At 46.4% G+C, this 15564-nt stretch overlaps 1 protein-coding gene across 3 annotated transcripts in view; it reads left to right on the top strand.

The window, feature by feature from the left end:
• The first annotated feature begins 1120 nt into the window (after nt 1-1120).
• LOC134438931 (lymphocyte-specific protein 1-like) overlaps nt 1121-15564 on the top strand; it is a 35997-nt gene continuing 21553 nt past the window's right edge. Inside the window, exons 1-4 of one of the 3 annotated variants that reach the window (XM_063188659.1) lie at nt 1121-1594; nt 9769-9915; nt 14028-14517; nt 14896-15032. In XM_063188659.1, the coding sequence (XP_063044729.1) occupies nt 1536-1594; nt 9769-9915; nt 14028-14517; nt 14896-15032 (833 nt within the window). In that variant the 5' untranslated portion in view covers nt 1121-1535. The remainder of the gene's footprint in view (nt 1595-9768; nt 9916-14027; nt 14518-14895; nt 15033-15564) is intronic. The other 2 variants (XM_063188658.1, XM_063188660.1) reach the window with 2 other exon arrangements.

Genomic DNA, 15564 nt, shown 5'->3' with positions numbered 1-15564 from the left:
AATCATGCCACATAGAGCACACACAAACAAATCAACTAATGATGACACATCACATTTTGCTCATCATATGTCTCTTCTCTGTCTGCCCTCAGGGGCGGAGCTAGGGGAGCGGGGGCAAGCAGGGCTTTTGCCCAGGGGCCCAGGGCCCTCCTGTGTTGGTGGTGGGGGCCCTATTGTAACCTAGGAGGTTGTGTATGGGGGCCCCTTCAGTGTCTTGCCCTGGGGCCTTGTGTGTAATTGTTCTGCCACTGTCTGCCCTTACTTTTTTTCGTCACAGTGATTCATATCAGCAGTGACTCAATCCTGTCCTATCTGGTTTACTACAGAGGTGAGGAATTTTAAAGACATCTGGTACTTTACCATGGAATGGATACTGACATTTGGTGTGCTGGTTGCCAGTTGCAACAACGTTGTTTACAACAACAACAATCAAGTGAATGTTAAGTGTGTGTGTGTGTGTGTGTGTGTGTGTGTGTGTGTGTGTGTGTGTGTGTGTGTGTGTGTGTGTGTGTGTGTGTGTGTGTGTGTGTGTGTGTGTGTGCGTTTGTGTGTGTGTGTGTGTGTCTGTGTCTGTGTCTGTGTGTGTCTGTGTGTGTGTGTGTGTGTGTGTGTGTGTGTGTGTGCATGTTTGTGTGTGTGTGTGTGTGCGCACTGCACGTGTAGGGGGATGGTGGTGTAGGAGTGTCTGTTTGTGTGCATGTGTTTGCAAACACAACCACAATACAACCTATTGGTGAAGTATTGTGTGGATGTAAACGAAATGGCAAAGTCTTGGGGTGGGTTTCATCTTACAGATCCCAGAGGATCAGTCACATGACTCTCACCAGTGTCCTGCCGATTGCAGAAAGGGGGGGAATGGGGGGATTGGGGTTGGGATGGGTGGGGTGGGGTGGGGTTGGTGGGTGGGGGGCACAGAGGGGAATAGGGGCCAGGCTTTCATAACTCTCAATAAGAACCACATGCAGGTCTTAAGAGAGAGAAGTGGAGGAAAGGGGGGATGAGGAGGGGTGAAAGGGAGGAGGAGGAGGGATGTGGAGTAGGAGGAGGAGGAGGAGGAGGAGGGAGGCTGAGAGGGAGGAGGAAACGCGTGGTGACTAAAGCCTCTCTGGCTGTAAAGAGAGAGCTCAGGGAGAGAAGCCCAGCCATTCCCCAACCAAGCCACAGCAACACAGCACACACACACAGGAGGAGAGGAAACCCTGTGTTTTGGAGTTCGAGAGAGAGAGAGAGAGAGAGAGAGAGAGAGAGAGAGAGAGAGAGAGAGAGAGAGAGAGAGAGAGAGAGAGAGAGAGAGAGGGGAATCACAAAGAGACATCCTTCCTGGAAACCCCACACCTCTCAGTGGCAGCGTTCTCGGGGCTGATAGGGACTTTCATTTCACAAGTGTGTGTGTGTGTACTCAAGGCTGCATTCACTGGGCTGGACCTCTTTTTTTTCGTATCAGCCTTGTTTTTCATCCAACTTGATCAGCAGCAGCAGCAGCAGCAGCAGCAGCAGCCGGCAAAACAGACAAACAGACAGACTGAACTGAAGCCATGTCCACTTCACTCCTGAGGAGAAACTCCAGCAAACAAGGACTACAGAATCTGCTGAGGTAAGGCTAAACACAAACACACACACACACACACACACACACACACACACACACACACACACACACACACACACACACACACACACACACACACACACACACACACACACACACACACACACACGCACACACACGCACGCACACACACATTAGGATTAAGGTCATAGGCTCTTTTGTGTCTGTGTTTTTTAATATGTTAATAACTGTGGTATTTACAGCCAAATGTTGTTCTCTTTGTACTCAGCCCGAGAGAGGCACAGGTAACTAGCTCCTGGCAGTGAGAGAGGAGGGAGAGGGAGGCATGACTGACACCATAGAAGACAAATGATCCCATGTCATGTGTGTGTGTTGTAGCAGGGCGATGTGAATATCCTCCAACACGTAGTCACATACCCTGGCCAAAAAAAAGAAGCAATCTCTGACATGTGAGAGATGTCAGAATGCCAGTGGATGTCCATTGCTATAGTGTCTGTCTCCCTCACCGATGTCATCTCTGACATGTGATAGGTGTCAGTATGCCAGTGGATGTACATTACTATAGTGTCTGTCTCCTCAGCATCTGTCTCCCCTCCCTTTAAAGCATGTTGTTATTGGATGGAGAGCCAGGGAGTGTCTTGGAGACTGCTATGGAGACTATGGAGCTATGTGGGTCAGCAGGGGAGGCGGAGGAGGGCAGCAGCCCCCTTGTGTTGGGGGGCCCCATTGTTCTAACCCTAATCTGGAGGTGTTTGATTTAGATCCAGCGGGGAGATTACTCTTGTTTTTCCTAAGGAAGATTATCACCCCAGCCTTTCATCATGTAGGACAGTTGCTGTTGTGGTGGAAGGTTTGCCAAGCAGCACAGGAGAAGAACAATGGTTTTGTTTAGGAGGAACTATCTGCTCTCTGGCCTCTTCCTCTTTCTCCTCCCTACAGCACCAATACTGTTTTTGTGGTTACCTTTGAGGTGTACTGTATGTGTCTGTTCCATGTGGGATAGAGAGTAACACCCAACACAGCCAGTGTTATGTTCAAGGGTCAAATTGGGTCTGCAGAATTGACTGTGTCTCTCTGTACAAGGCTTTGTCTCTGTATCTGCCTGATTGATCGTCTTAAGATTGTGTGTCAGCCTGATTGTCTGGGCTGGTGTTGCCTCAGGGTTCTTCTCTCTCGGTGGGGGTGGTGGGCTGATCAGGCTGTGGTGGCCCCCCTGAGCTGTCTCCATCTTGCGCTACACGCAAGGCCAAAGGTCATGGAGATGCAATGTAAACCATGACCCTTGAAGCAGCCAGGGTTCAGAGGCCCCCATCACTATGTTTCTGTCTTTTGAAATTACAGTTTGCATAGAGGGACAAAATTCATCATCATTTGTCATTGTTGCCGTTTTGGTAGGCAGGTTTTTTTTTTATTACAAACAAATCATAAAATGGCAAATCATGACATGAAAAACTGCTATGGAAAACAAATAGCTGAAGACAATAGATCAGAAGCAGAGCCAGTGCTTCTGAAGTTTTAACTGTCTCATTATTTAAACCGCAATACATTTGTGCGTCACTTTTGGGAAGGAAGACTGTTTATTTATTTTCTGAACAAATAATTTAAAATGTCAAACCTCAAAAACTTTATCTTGCTGGTCTTGCTTTGCTTCAGTGAGGGAAACATAAATGACATCATTTGTAAACACCTCCCTCCAAAGCTAGCATTCTTGCCATGTGAGCCTGTCTACACTCTGTGCTTGACTAGTGTGTGTTTGTGTGTGAGCATGTGTTTTTTGGTGTGTGTGTTTGTTTGTGTTCGTGTGTCTACGTGTGCCTGTGTGTGGTCTTGCTCGTGCTGCGGCCCTCGTATATTTCAGTAGAAAGAGCACCCCTTGCTGAGACGCTGCATTTTCCTTGTTCACCTCCTCAGAGTCTCTGAGTTCAGGCCTGAGCAGCTGCTATCGCTAAGAGTCGTGCATTACCACCTGGCACCTCAGACTTTGGGTAAAGGTGTCAATCACACCCTCGTAAAGTGCTGTAAAACACCTTGGCACATGTTTCGGCCATATTTGACCATCTCCACCACATGTTTCTAATGGGCTCGCTCACCGGTAATCCGACAGGTAGATTGACGGATTAGCTAAATCACTCGTGTTATTGGCACAGGTAAAGTGGGAATACATGACACGAGGTTTTATTCCCAGGATCCTGTGATTGATATCGTTGGACCGTCTGATGCACAGCTTCCCTCAGAACCACAGGGGCGGCAGCAGCCCTGGCTCCTTAATTTGGAAAATGTGCTCCAATCCAGGCCCTGAGCCCTTTCCGTATAGGAAATATGTTCTACTGTAGCCCCTAGGGCTGTAACGATATTGTATCGAATCGAGAAATCGTGATACACAGACTCACAATACTGTATCGTGATGCAAGAAAGCAGTATCGTGATACACCCTTTCAAAGTTCTGTTACCCTTCAGTCCAGAGAACAACCACTTGATACAAGTTGATGGTGATTCAAATTAATAGTTTAAAAAAATCGTGGGGTGTATCGAACCGTCAGTCAAAAATCGTGATACAAACCGAATCTTGAGTTGAGTGTATCGTTACAGCCCTAGTAGCCCCTGCCGCGGGATGGTGCCAGGTCTCTCTCACAGGCCGATCTCTGCCCGTCTGCAGAAAGGTGCCAGCTCCGAAGGTGTTGGCCCCTGAGAGGGCTTTGCGCTTTATGATCTATTAGTCACTTTTCTGTGCTAATCGCTACAAGAAGGCCCTGGTTCAAATCAACACTTCGTAAAGGCTTCGCACCACACTCCCTCCTGTCGAGCTTTTAAAAATGAAATGGCCCAGTGATGTCAAATACGTGGAATGCGAGTGTGGTGCACGAGCGTGCAGACAGGGGTGCTTTTGGTTCATGGCATGGAAGGTGTTGTTCCGTATTAACCTTCTCAGCCCTGTTATTCTACCCTGGTCAAGCGAAGTTCGCTAAAACCAGAGATCTTTGATTCCCTCTCGACACTCTCCGCTACACTACACCTCTCTGCTAAAGGGGTTGGCCCACAGGCCCGCTCTCCAGAGATAAATGACTTCTGATTCTCACATCAGGATTAGACCTGAAGAAGCCTCTTGGTGAAGAGGCAAAACATTCTCAAGCTCAAAAAAGAAATCTAGTTCACTTCAACGAAACTCTTTTCACAGAGACGACATAGATGAATAACAATACACTACAGTACATGCACTAAAACACAACATGCGTCTCTGCTGAACCTACACCAGGCAATCCATCTGTGGTCAATGCTGTGTAGTTGTCCCATCTTAACTCCCACATACATACTTAGTGCGATTAGATGGAGGAAGGCTGCAGTACAGAAGTTTATGTGCTTCTGTACTGCAGCGACAACAACTTCAAAAGTAATAGAAATGATTCGCTTTTTTCTCCATACTTTTCATATGTTTTTCAGGAATTGCATAAGTTGAAAACATATGGTGATCTCTGACGGTAGCAGAAGTCAAAGTAAAAGACAGAAAAAAAACCCTGCTGATAAACTCCAACTCAAAGGCAAGGCTTTTTTATCAGTGCTTTATCAGAGCCTGAGGGGCTGAGGTCAAAGAGCACGAGCGAAAGAAACAAAAGGGCTTGTTAGAGCTTCTATGTGACGTCTCCTTAATGACACTCTAATGTGCTGAATGCCTCCTCTTATTCACTGCTCCGCAGGGAGAGCGTGATTACCTGCATCGCGGTGGCATAAACGCGCTCATAAAAATATCCAGGCTGCTTGGTCAGAGTTATTATGAAAGGTCGCGGAGGGAGCTGTGGCTCTGTGTGTGTGTGTGTGTGTGTGTGTGTGTGTGTGTGTGTGTGTGTGTGTGTGTGTGTGTGTGTGTGTGTGTGTGTGTGTGTGTGTGTGTGTGTGTGTGTGTGTGTGTGTGTGTGTGTGTGTGTGTGTGTGTGTGTGTTTAAGTAAAGCTTTTGAGCAGAATCGGCCCCATTATTCCTGGGAGTGGATGGATTTGCCCCACAGACTTAAGCCACATGAATTGTGGTTCCTTTGCAAGCCTCTTGGTGTGTCGCTTTATGACATCATGAAAATGATATTTAGTGTGTTTCAATGGTTTCTTTTATTGCTCAAACCTCCCTAATGGCAATGACCTCATCTGGTTTAGGCCCCCTCCTCCTCCTTCTCCTTCCTCTTCTCCTCCTCCTCCTCCTCCTCCTCTTCTTCTCTCCTCCTTCTCCCCATGCCTGCCCTCCTTCCCTTCCCTTCCCTTCCCTTCCCTTCCCTTCCCTTCCCTTCCCTTCCCTTCCCTTCCCTTCCCTTCCCTTCCCGTCCATTCCCTTCCCTCCGCTCCTAGTCCTCACCCGACTCCCACCCCCTCCTCTGTATCTGTGTCACAGACGTTCAGCTGCCTCCTCGCAGGCAGGAGTGGAAAATATGAGGGCGATCAGATCAAGCCAAGGCCTCACCACATAGAGACATACTGCACGTTCGTAACAGCGGCCCAGCCAGACCCGTGTGGAAAGGAGAGGGGAGGGTGGTGGTGGTGGTGGAAGGCAGTGGCTGACCGTGGTGGGGCTGGTGGGGTGGGTCTGGGTGTCATCACGCCCGTGCAAAGCCAGCGTCTGACAAAATAAGAGGCTTTGTTATTTCCTCCTTGAGGACAACCTCTTGGCTTGATCTTTGTCAGTGACACAGCGTAAAGTGTTATAAATGTGTAGAGGCACTCGGGAGTTCTCAAAACACATTTTCACAACAGCACCTCCTGGCAGCGACGTTCAAAAACTCCTGCTGTGACCCGAATGCCCACATGCTAAGGGAATGAATGCTAAGGCTAATTGGGAAAGATCAGGACAGATGGGTTCAATTTCCTGCCCGTAATATCTAAATTTAATTCACTCTGCCGAAGCACTCCTCTGGTGAGTCCCGTCGCTGCAGTGGTCCGATGGATCATTGTGGATACGAGAAACGAACCACAGTTTTGCCCATAGCTGTGGTAACCACTCAGAGATTTCATCAGAGCTTACGGAGGACATTGTGTCTGTCGATTTGGTTTATTGAGGACAATTACAGGCCTGGTTGTTTTCGCCCTAAGCCTCCCTTGGATTTAGCCCCAGCATTTAAACATCACCGAGGGGGAGCAACTGTAATCCAGGCCAGTCATTTAGCTATTGAAGGTTGTCAGCATGGCAAATGAATGCATAAAGAAAAAACAAAGATTATAATGGCCTCATAACCCATAACTCAGGGTTTGGTGACGTGCCGATCAGTTCACACTGGGCCCTGAAATGAGCGGGCGTCACAGGGCGAGTGGCGTATAGAGATTAAAGGGTTTTAATAAGCACCTGATGTTGGTTGGTGGGAGGCGCTGCGCTGGCGCTGGTGGCGGCCTCCGCTTATGGCCACTGCTCTGCTCCCGTTCAGCCGGAGGTTGGGAGCGCTGACCTATTTTCCTGTCCAGCAGTTCCTGGACATCAGTCAGCTTCCAGCCTTCCACCCCCTGGCTGTTCCACCCCTCACGTACGTCGCCACGCCATCACATTTTCCAGCCGGACCTCGGTCGAGCACTTAACTACGCCACCTCCTCCTCGGTCCCGGTCATGCTATTGTGTTTAGTCGCATTTTCCCCCAGAGCTGCCTGACCATTTTTGCTCACAGGTCCTCAGAGTGAGGTTAATATTCGACAATAAAGTCAGTAAGAACTATCAGACCAGCAAACATGTTCGAGCTATCTATTGTACAGATTCCAAAAGCAAGAAGTGATGGCGAGGTTTTTTTGTGGGGGCTGTTGCTTCATCTAGTCAAACTCCCAAAAGTCTCTGAAGCAAAAGTTTTGGACAATTGTTTTGACTTTCATGAGGCTCTGGAGGAAAGTTTTCTGCTTTTTTGCCAAGCAATTACATGGTGAGAGAGGGTGTTTGGCCACAATTTTCTCTAATTTACACAGATGTTTAAAAAGAAACGTCTGTTTAGCATTCTGGTGCATTAAAGTCAATCAATTGCACATCCACTGCCATCTTAATTATGTTGTGGATATATGTCAAGGCGAATAATGTCATCACTTTGTTATCAGAGAAGCCATTTGGCCAAAACACAACAGAAAAGTTATAGGTACTTTCCATGATATATGGGTCATCTGTGTCGCTTCACAGGAAGTCACAGAGTCGTTTCCTGTGAATGTGATATCTTTGTCAGAGAGCAGGAGAGGACACAAGCTCTTTCCTGGCCTAAGGGACGTCTCTCCCCCTCCCCACACACCCACCCACCCCTAAAGCTCAAAATCTGACAACCCTCCCTTGGCCTCCTAGCTACAAACCAGGGCTAGACTGGGGATAAATAGGGCCCGGGCACTTTTGGATTTAAGCCCCCCCCCCCCCCCCCCCCCCCCCCCCCCTCATTATTATTAGTGGTGGAGAACTGACTCACCGGTGGGCCCCGCACCCTCGTTGGCCCCTATTTTCAGTAATGTAAAAAATAAAAAAAATGGGGGCCCAGGAGGGTGCAGGGCCCACCTGGAAATGCCCGCTATGACAGATGGCCAGTCCAGTCCTGCTACAAACCACTGCTGCTTCGCTTGCCTCTGTGACTGAAGGCTCCTTGCTCATTTTTTTCCCTTTCCTTTTCTTTTCTTTTCTTTTCTTTCTTTTTTTTCAAACATGTGCTGGCGTAGCCAAGGCAATGAGCTAATGCAGTGGAAGGAGTGCAGGAAAAAGAGATGAACAGTGCGTAGAATGTGAAGCGCTGGTAACTTGGACAGAAGTTCAGCCGTGTGGAGCTGGAGCAAAAAAAAAAGGAAAAACAACAATAATAAACAAAGAAGAGAAAGAAGAATCAGAGAGGTGTTTATTATCGTCAGTGTCACCCTGGTAAAAAAAAAAAAATGGGGAAGAAACACTGAAAAGCCAAGCAAGCCTGCCTGCAGCTTGGAGGAGAAACTCGATCCACAAACATCACGAGCAGATGTGTGATAAATAGCAGCTGTAACATGACACACTGGGCCCACAGAGAGCTCTCACACTTTACACCGCCTTACACCCTGTTGCATGCTCTCACTACAGTATGTTTCTGTGTTTTAGCTGTTGGGCGGATTTCTTCATACAATATGACCCCAATTGGAGGATTTCACAATGCTTGAACAAATGATTCTAACAAAACCACTCTGTTCACTATTTTTTAAACTGCAGCGGTGCACAGTGTAACAACAAACAAATCAGCAGCAAAACACAGTGTGGAGGATATGAGGTGGCACCCATCACGCGTCACCTAATGTGACTTGAGCCCATTAAAGCACCGTTGATCTGGCTCGTCTTCTCCTGTTGAAAGGTAGACTGGTGATTTACTGGCCCCTGTGTCAGCAGAACATAAAGTTGTTTGACTGCTGCAACCCCCAAACACATAAATGATACTTTAGCGTTGCACCCCACCCCACCCCACCCCACCCCACCCCAAGTATGCCCGCCTAAATATAGAAGTCCTCAAGTGTTACAGGAGTCTCTCCGTGTCCTCGTCTTGAGACAGCCATGTAGATGCACTTTGACATCACCCGTATTTCTTGGCCCGCCATAGCTGCGTGACACACGGTGATCTTTTCACATGTGATAACACGGCAGGGGCCACTCGGCTGCAAGATTTGCTGTGCTGCTGACACCGGGGTTCAGCCATATACTACATCTAGTGCGTGTCCATGTTGTGTATGTTGCAAAGGCAGGGCTGGCATGGCTGTTTGGCAGGAGTAGTTTGGAAAAGGTGGAATAGACATACAGTGAATAGACAGGCACCTTGAGTTTAGAGAAAGGATTGGATTGGAGTTTTTACAAAATGTATTTTATATTTGTTTGTGTACTTCTAGTGTATGTCCAATCTACTGTAGGCTATATCTTAATTCTTACAATACAAAAAAAGAGAAAGTACTTGAGATACATTGTTTACTCCAAAGGTCATACAAGATGCATTCCGAGCATTAGAGCATTTGAAAGATCTGATTCGTTTTGCAGATGTACGTATGTGTGGTCACTACTCTTCAAGGGCCCGTCGAACATCTCCATCCAAACAAGTCTGGGGTGAATTTCTCGAAACCAAAGTCGCTTACTACATTAGCTACTTCGTTGCTTTCAATGCATTTTCCCATTGGCAACTACCGAAGTTGCTAACAGGCTAACAACTTCCCTTTTGAGAAACTCACCCCTGGAGAGCTAATGGTTCCATCTGTTCCTCTTCTCCACCAGGGTGACGGCCCAAAGGAGCATCGAGGATGCGGAGGAGATTGAGCGGGAGAGGAGGCGGCGGGCCAGGGAGAAGGTCAGGGCCCAGAACGGCTCAGCGGGGTCCGCAGACAGCCAGCACAGTGCTGGATACACGCTGGAAGATGACGTGTAAGTATCCGATAATGTTTATAGGAAAACATATTTTTTAACACTGTGAAGATTCTCATTCATCCAGGTCATGTTATCCAAAGAGTTCAGCTGTAAGCAACTGTTCATCTTATTTGAGTGCATAGAATATACGGTACACACATACATAAACATACACGCATAGTATGTAAACCCATCATGTTACTCAGTAGTAGTACTCCTCACAACAGCCAGAACTGAAGAAGCTTTCTTGGAAAGAATAGCGAAACATCTTCAAACTCAAAGAAGTCCAGTTGCTTACAACTTAACACATTTTGTTTAAAATATATCCAAAACAGACTGATGAACTGAAAAACGTGTTTGTTGTTGAATCACACAGCCTGATCTCCAAAAATTCTGTGCTCCTGGACACGGATGTTAAGGACACAAAATCCGTGTCCAGGAGCACGGATTTTGCCAAAATTCCATGCTCCTGGACACGGAATTGTTTTCCGTGCTCCTGGACACGGAATTGTTTTCCGTGATGGGCACACGGAAGAGCTTTCTATAGGCTATTACCACAGCACTGTGCTAACTCTATCATTAGAAAATACATACCAAATTCTAATCCTAAACAAAATAATGCTATAGCAATTTAAGTTGTGCCCTGACCAAAACATTCCCTAAACTTAACCTGTCATTAAAGACATATTTTTGAGAAATACCTTTTCCAGTTGTTTGCTAGGCTATCAAACTCATATAATGAATGAAAGAAAACTAGCTGTGCCCAGACCAAAACAATCCCTAACCCTAACCTGTCAGTAAGAAAAAAAAAAATTGAGACAAAATATTTGAAATTCGAAAAATCCTGAGAAAACACAAGACTGTGGAAATAGCCTATAGAAAGCACTTCAAACAATTCCGTGTCCAGGAGCACGGAAAACAATTCCGTGTCCAGGAGCACAGAATTTTGGCAAAATCCGTGCTCCTGGACACGGATTTTGTGTCCTTAACATCCGTGTCCAGGAGCACGGAATTTTTGGAGATCATGTTGAATCACAATATCCCAGGTCTTGGCAAGCCTTGTGGCCTACACCCTCTCTTCTCTTTGCCTTGATGAGAAAATTTGTAGGAAATTTAAGAGCCATTTTATCAGCACCTGATATCGTCCGTGTTTCTCAAGTCTTGTTTGGGTCACAGGGGTGATTATGCAAGTAATCCAAACTAGGATTAAATGAAGTATGTGAGTAAACGGAAAAGTGAACACTCATTGCCGTCACAGCGGGTCATTTTGTAACCTCTGCTTCAAAATGTCAAAAGTGAACACCTCTCAAGTCAACACAAAAGTCTTTCATAGGCTTCATTTAATAGCGGAAACAGGTGGATCCTTTTAAACATTAACTTAATGGACCCAAATTGTTTACTCCTAGTAATTACACCAGCCTTTGAGCACTTTCAACTTCTATTCACTTCCCCTCCTCCTTAACAGCACATGATGAGTGTTTGGTCTTCAGCTGGTGTCTCCGCTCACGGCAGGCGCTGAGGAAAACAAAGGCTTGAGGGAGATCCCTTTCACTTAGAAGCCGTTTACACCTACATGGATATATTTTTTGAGAACCCATTGGTTTTGGCCTCTCGTTTACACGTAAACAGAGTTTTAGGATGTGTATTAAAATCTCTGGTTTTAAAAATATCCCATTTAGGGGGATAAAATGCACCTGTCTCTGTGGAGTTTTTTTAATTTTTTATCCACATGTCGCATTTACACGTAAATGGATAAAAACAGTCCACATTTAAAAATATCTGGATACTGTATGTGTGAAGTGTGAAACTTAAATCCTACATTACTTCTCACATATCTGCTATGTATATCTGCTATGTTCCCCTTGTTAAAATGGCAGTGCTCATGGCTACGCAATGTCACGTCATTGTGACCACACTCTGACTCAGTGAATTGGAGGATCGAAGTGCTGTCTTTGTTACTTTTTAATTAATTACTAATATAATCTCAGAGCATTCCCACTGAAGATCACTTTCACCTTATCTACCATAATACTACAGCTGGCTCCTGTATTACTTTTATTCGGGATGCACCCTTCACTTTCAGAAGACTGAGGATAGTGAAGCCATGTAATGGCTTATTGTTTAGTCAGGCTTTGTCAGATGTCAGTTGTGCTGACCATATCCCACAGGATGAGGGATGGTGTGCTTATGCTGCAAGGCTAGCTCCTGCAGTGGAATAATCTTAATGAAGCATGCATATTGTTTTCCCTGGCACTCCTGTGACAATACACCACTCAGGCTATGCGGGATGTGTGTGTGTGTGTGTGTGTGTGTGTGTGTGTGTGTGTGTGTGCGTGCGTGCGTGTGTGTGTGTGTGTGTGTGTGTGTGTGTGTGTGTGTGTGTGTGTGTGTGTGTGTGTGTGTGTGTGTGTGTGTGTGTGTGTGTGTGTGTGTGTGTGCATGCGTGCGTGCGTGTGTGCATGCGCGTTTAATTAGAGCATCTGTAAGATAACAATTATAAAACGATCTGTTTTTGTGGTTTTGCACGTGTATCGTGAAGAATAATAAGACAAAGAGTTGGCCAATTTTCCCTGAATGACTCATTTGCTGACTGTTTGTTGTGAGCGCAGAATAAAACCGTCTGTTGTTGAGGTAATAACCGGCTAATGATCCGCGGATGGCTAGAAAGCAAAATATATTTGGCCTGAATCTGTGGCCACATTTGCAGCTGCAGCAGAGCAGCCTCGTCTTTGTTACGCATCCAAAAGTATTTGTTTTTTTTTTTAATATAGCGGAGGGGGTATTTTTTGTAATGCGCGAGGGAAGATACAGTAGACAATGGGAATGAGAAGCAGCACAAAGAGTTCTAGTGTGGCTATGGGTCTCCACGGACAACACCACTCTGCAAACTATTTTTTTTTTACAGGGATAAAACTGGCATAAAACAGGAAACACATTTCCCCCCCCCCTCTTGGTGTTGTGTGTATTTCCATGTTCACCCAGCCTGTTGCCATGGTGTCCCCAGTCCCTCTGGGTCTGGCACACACCTGTTGTTGGCCTGTGGCATGGCTGACGTCTGTGTGGCATGGCAGGCACAGCCCCCCTTTTCGGTTAAAGTAAACAGTGCCCCAGCGGGCGGCGCTCCATGCTGAGTCGCACAGGTGTCGCTTTGTTGGGCACAGTGGGACAGGCGTCTGATCACAGCACGTCTGCCGGCTGACCTTCACGCCCGCAGGGGCCTGTCTTTGTCTCTGCGCTCTCCCATTTTAAAACACCACGTCGTCTGTCTCTGTAGTGCACACATTAGGGCTCTGTTTCTCTCTGTGCTCTGGTCCATTATTTAAACTCCATGTTGTCTGTCTGTACCTCACACTAGTGCTGGTTTTGCTTAAAGTTATTGTGGTGATCCAGTCAGCAGTAGTTTTTCTTGTTGCCATTTTGCACAAAGAGAGAGTGACTTTTCAAAAAGCAAAGAAAGTAGTAGGGAATGGATCGCACTCAAATTTTCTTCTTTCTTGTGTTTTTTATTTTATTTTAACTTAGCAGGGACTGACATGATCATGATGGTCATGTCAGTCCCTGCTAAGTTAAAATAAAATAAAAACCACAAGAAAGAAGAAAATTTGAGTGCGACCCATTCCCTACTACTAGATTACTTCAGAGACGCACCAACAAGACGGAAGAGCGCGGTGTGTGGAAGATAAAAAAGCAAAGAAAGGGAAGAAGCTAATGCCAGTACTGTAGTTTCCCAACAAGCGCGTTGTTATTGAACAAATTAAAATGTTCACATATGCACACTTGGTTGTGTGTTGTCACATTGGCAACCCTGACACATGCAGAGTAACAATGCCGTCAGAGGCGATTCTAGGATCAGATGGGGCCCCAAGCAAAAATGCAAAAGAATGAACATTTGAACCAAAATCGCCACTACAGTGGTAAGGTGTGGGCTGTTATTCACTATCTAAGGGCTTGGGGCCCCAAGCGGCTGCCTGCCTTGCCTGGTGACAAGATGCGCCTCTGAATTCCGTGTTGGCTTTAAAACTGATTGAGCAACGGTTTGACCATACGATCTCTCTCAATAAACGCTATGGCCACACTCTCAAGTGTTGTGTTTTAACCCAGCAAACCTGTCTCATGTTCTTATGTTCCAGCTGTGACAGCGAGTTCAAGCCGGTGAGTCACTCGGCTGTGGAGGAGGACGAGGGCTTCAGCGATTGGACCCAGAGGCTGGAGAAGCGTCGGCAGAAGCGCATGGAGGAGCAGGCCCCCAATGCGGAGGAGACCAGCACCAACCCCAGTCCTTGCCCAAGCCCCAGCCCCAGCTCCAGCTCCAGCACCAGCACCAGCTCTAGACTCAACGGCGTGACCAGGCAGTCCAGCAGCACCAGCGTCTCCATCCTGACGTCTGGCTACAGATCGTATCAGAATGGAGATAATCAGCAGCAGCAGGAGGAGGAAGAGGGGGGATGGGGCTGGAGAAAGCAAACAGACCAAGAGGAGGCCAAGGAGAGAGCGCCGACGACGAAACACAAGGACTGGGATAGAGAGAAGTGGGGGAGAGGAGGAGCAGAGGCAGAGGCCAAAAAGCAGACACATCATCAGGTGGACGTCAGGAAAATGGGAGCAGAGTGCAAAGTGCAGGTCAGTGTTTTAAATGATTGCCCAAAAAGATATGCAGAGTTACTGAGACTCCTCTTCTCACTTATAGTAAGGGGTAGCAGTTATCCAAGGGGTAGCATAATACTGCTACCAAGGGGTAGCAGTATTACTGATGGTGACAGGGTCAAGAGGGAGGGTGGTGTGCACTATACAATGACTGTCTGCTGTTGGGCTATGCTTGTTGGCAAACTAGACCATGTGTATCCATTTATGTCTACGTGTTTCTTTCTTTGTGTTCCCTCTGTAGTACCCAAGTCTTGTCTAATTTTTTGTTTGTCCATTGTAAATCACACCTTCTCATGTCCACACATCTTACCTTATCTTATCTTAATCTTAAAACAATGAAATTCCTTCTCGTAGGGAGAGGAACGCAAAAAGCCACTGAAAATTTCGTACACATCCAAGCTTGTCCTGCAGCAGGAAGTGAAGCATGTCAATGGACTGACAGATGGAGGGGACGTGACATCATACACAACCATATCTAAAGTTACACCACGGTAAGTGGCCATTAGATGCTGAAATGGACACAGATCTCATACATTGAAGCCATCAATTATGCATTAACATCTGGCGTCATAACAATTTCAACAGACTCATTTTTGCTCAAACATGGTAAACAGTGTTCGGAAGTCAGTGTTCATAGTCCATTACGTAATCAGAAGCACCATAGATACCATAGATGGTCCAATATTTGTGTTATCGAGTGCGCCAAAGATTTAGATGCACAAGCAAACATATAGTAAACACCAGAGATATGAACAGAATGCACTACTAAGTGACCATTCAGAGTTTACATATATTGAGACATACACAGAGCAAAAAGGTTAATTTCACAACTTCCCCTTCCTGAGTTCAGTTTAGCTCACTTTTAACCGAACAGGAACCTAGAATTTCAAACTCAGTCATGGCAGAGAGAAGGCGATCATCTTCATCTAGCTACTTCAGAGTCAGGTAATTCACAGTTACAGCTGGTTTGAACTGGAAAAACATTGTTGTTGTTGGAAAACATCTCTGCATACTCGGCCCAGT

This window comes from Engraulis encrasicolus, chromosome 22 (assembly GCF_034702125.1).
Source record: "Engraulis encrasicolus isolate BLACKSEA-1 chromosome 22, IST_EnEncr_1.0, whole genome shotgun sequence".
In the NCBI taxonomy this organism is placed as follows: Eukaryota; Metazoa; Chordata; class Actinopteri; order Clupeiformes; family Engraulidae; genus Engraulis; species Engraulis encrasicolus.
The sequence above is the reverse complement of the archived record's forward strand: the minus strand, read 5'-3'. Positions and strand labels throughout refer to the sequence as shown.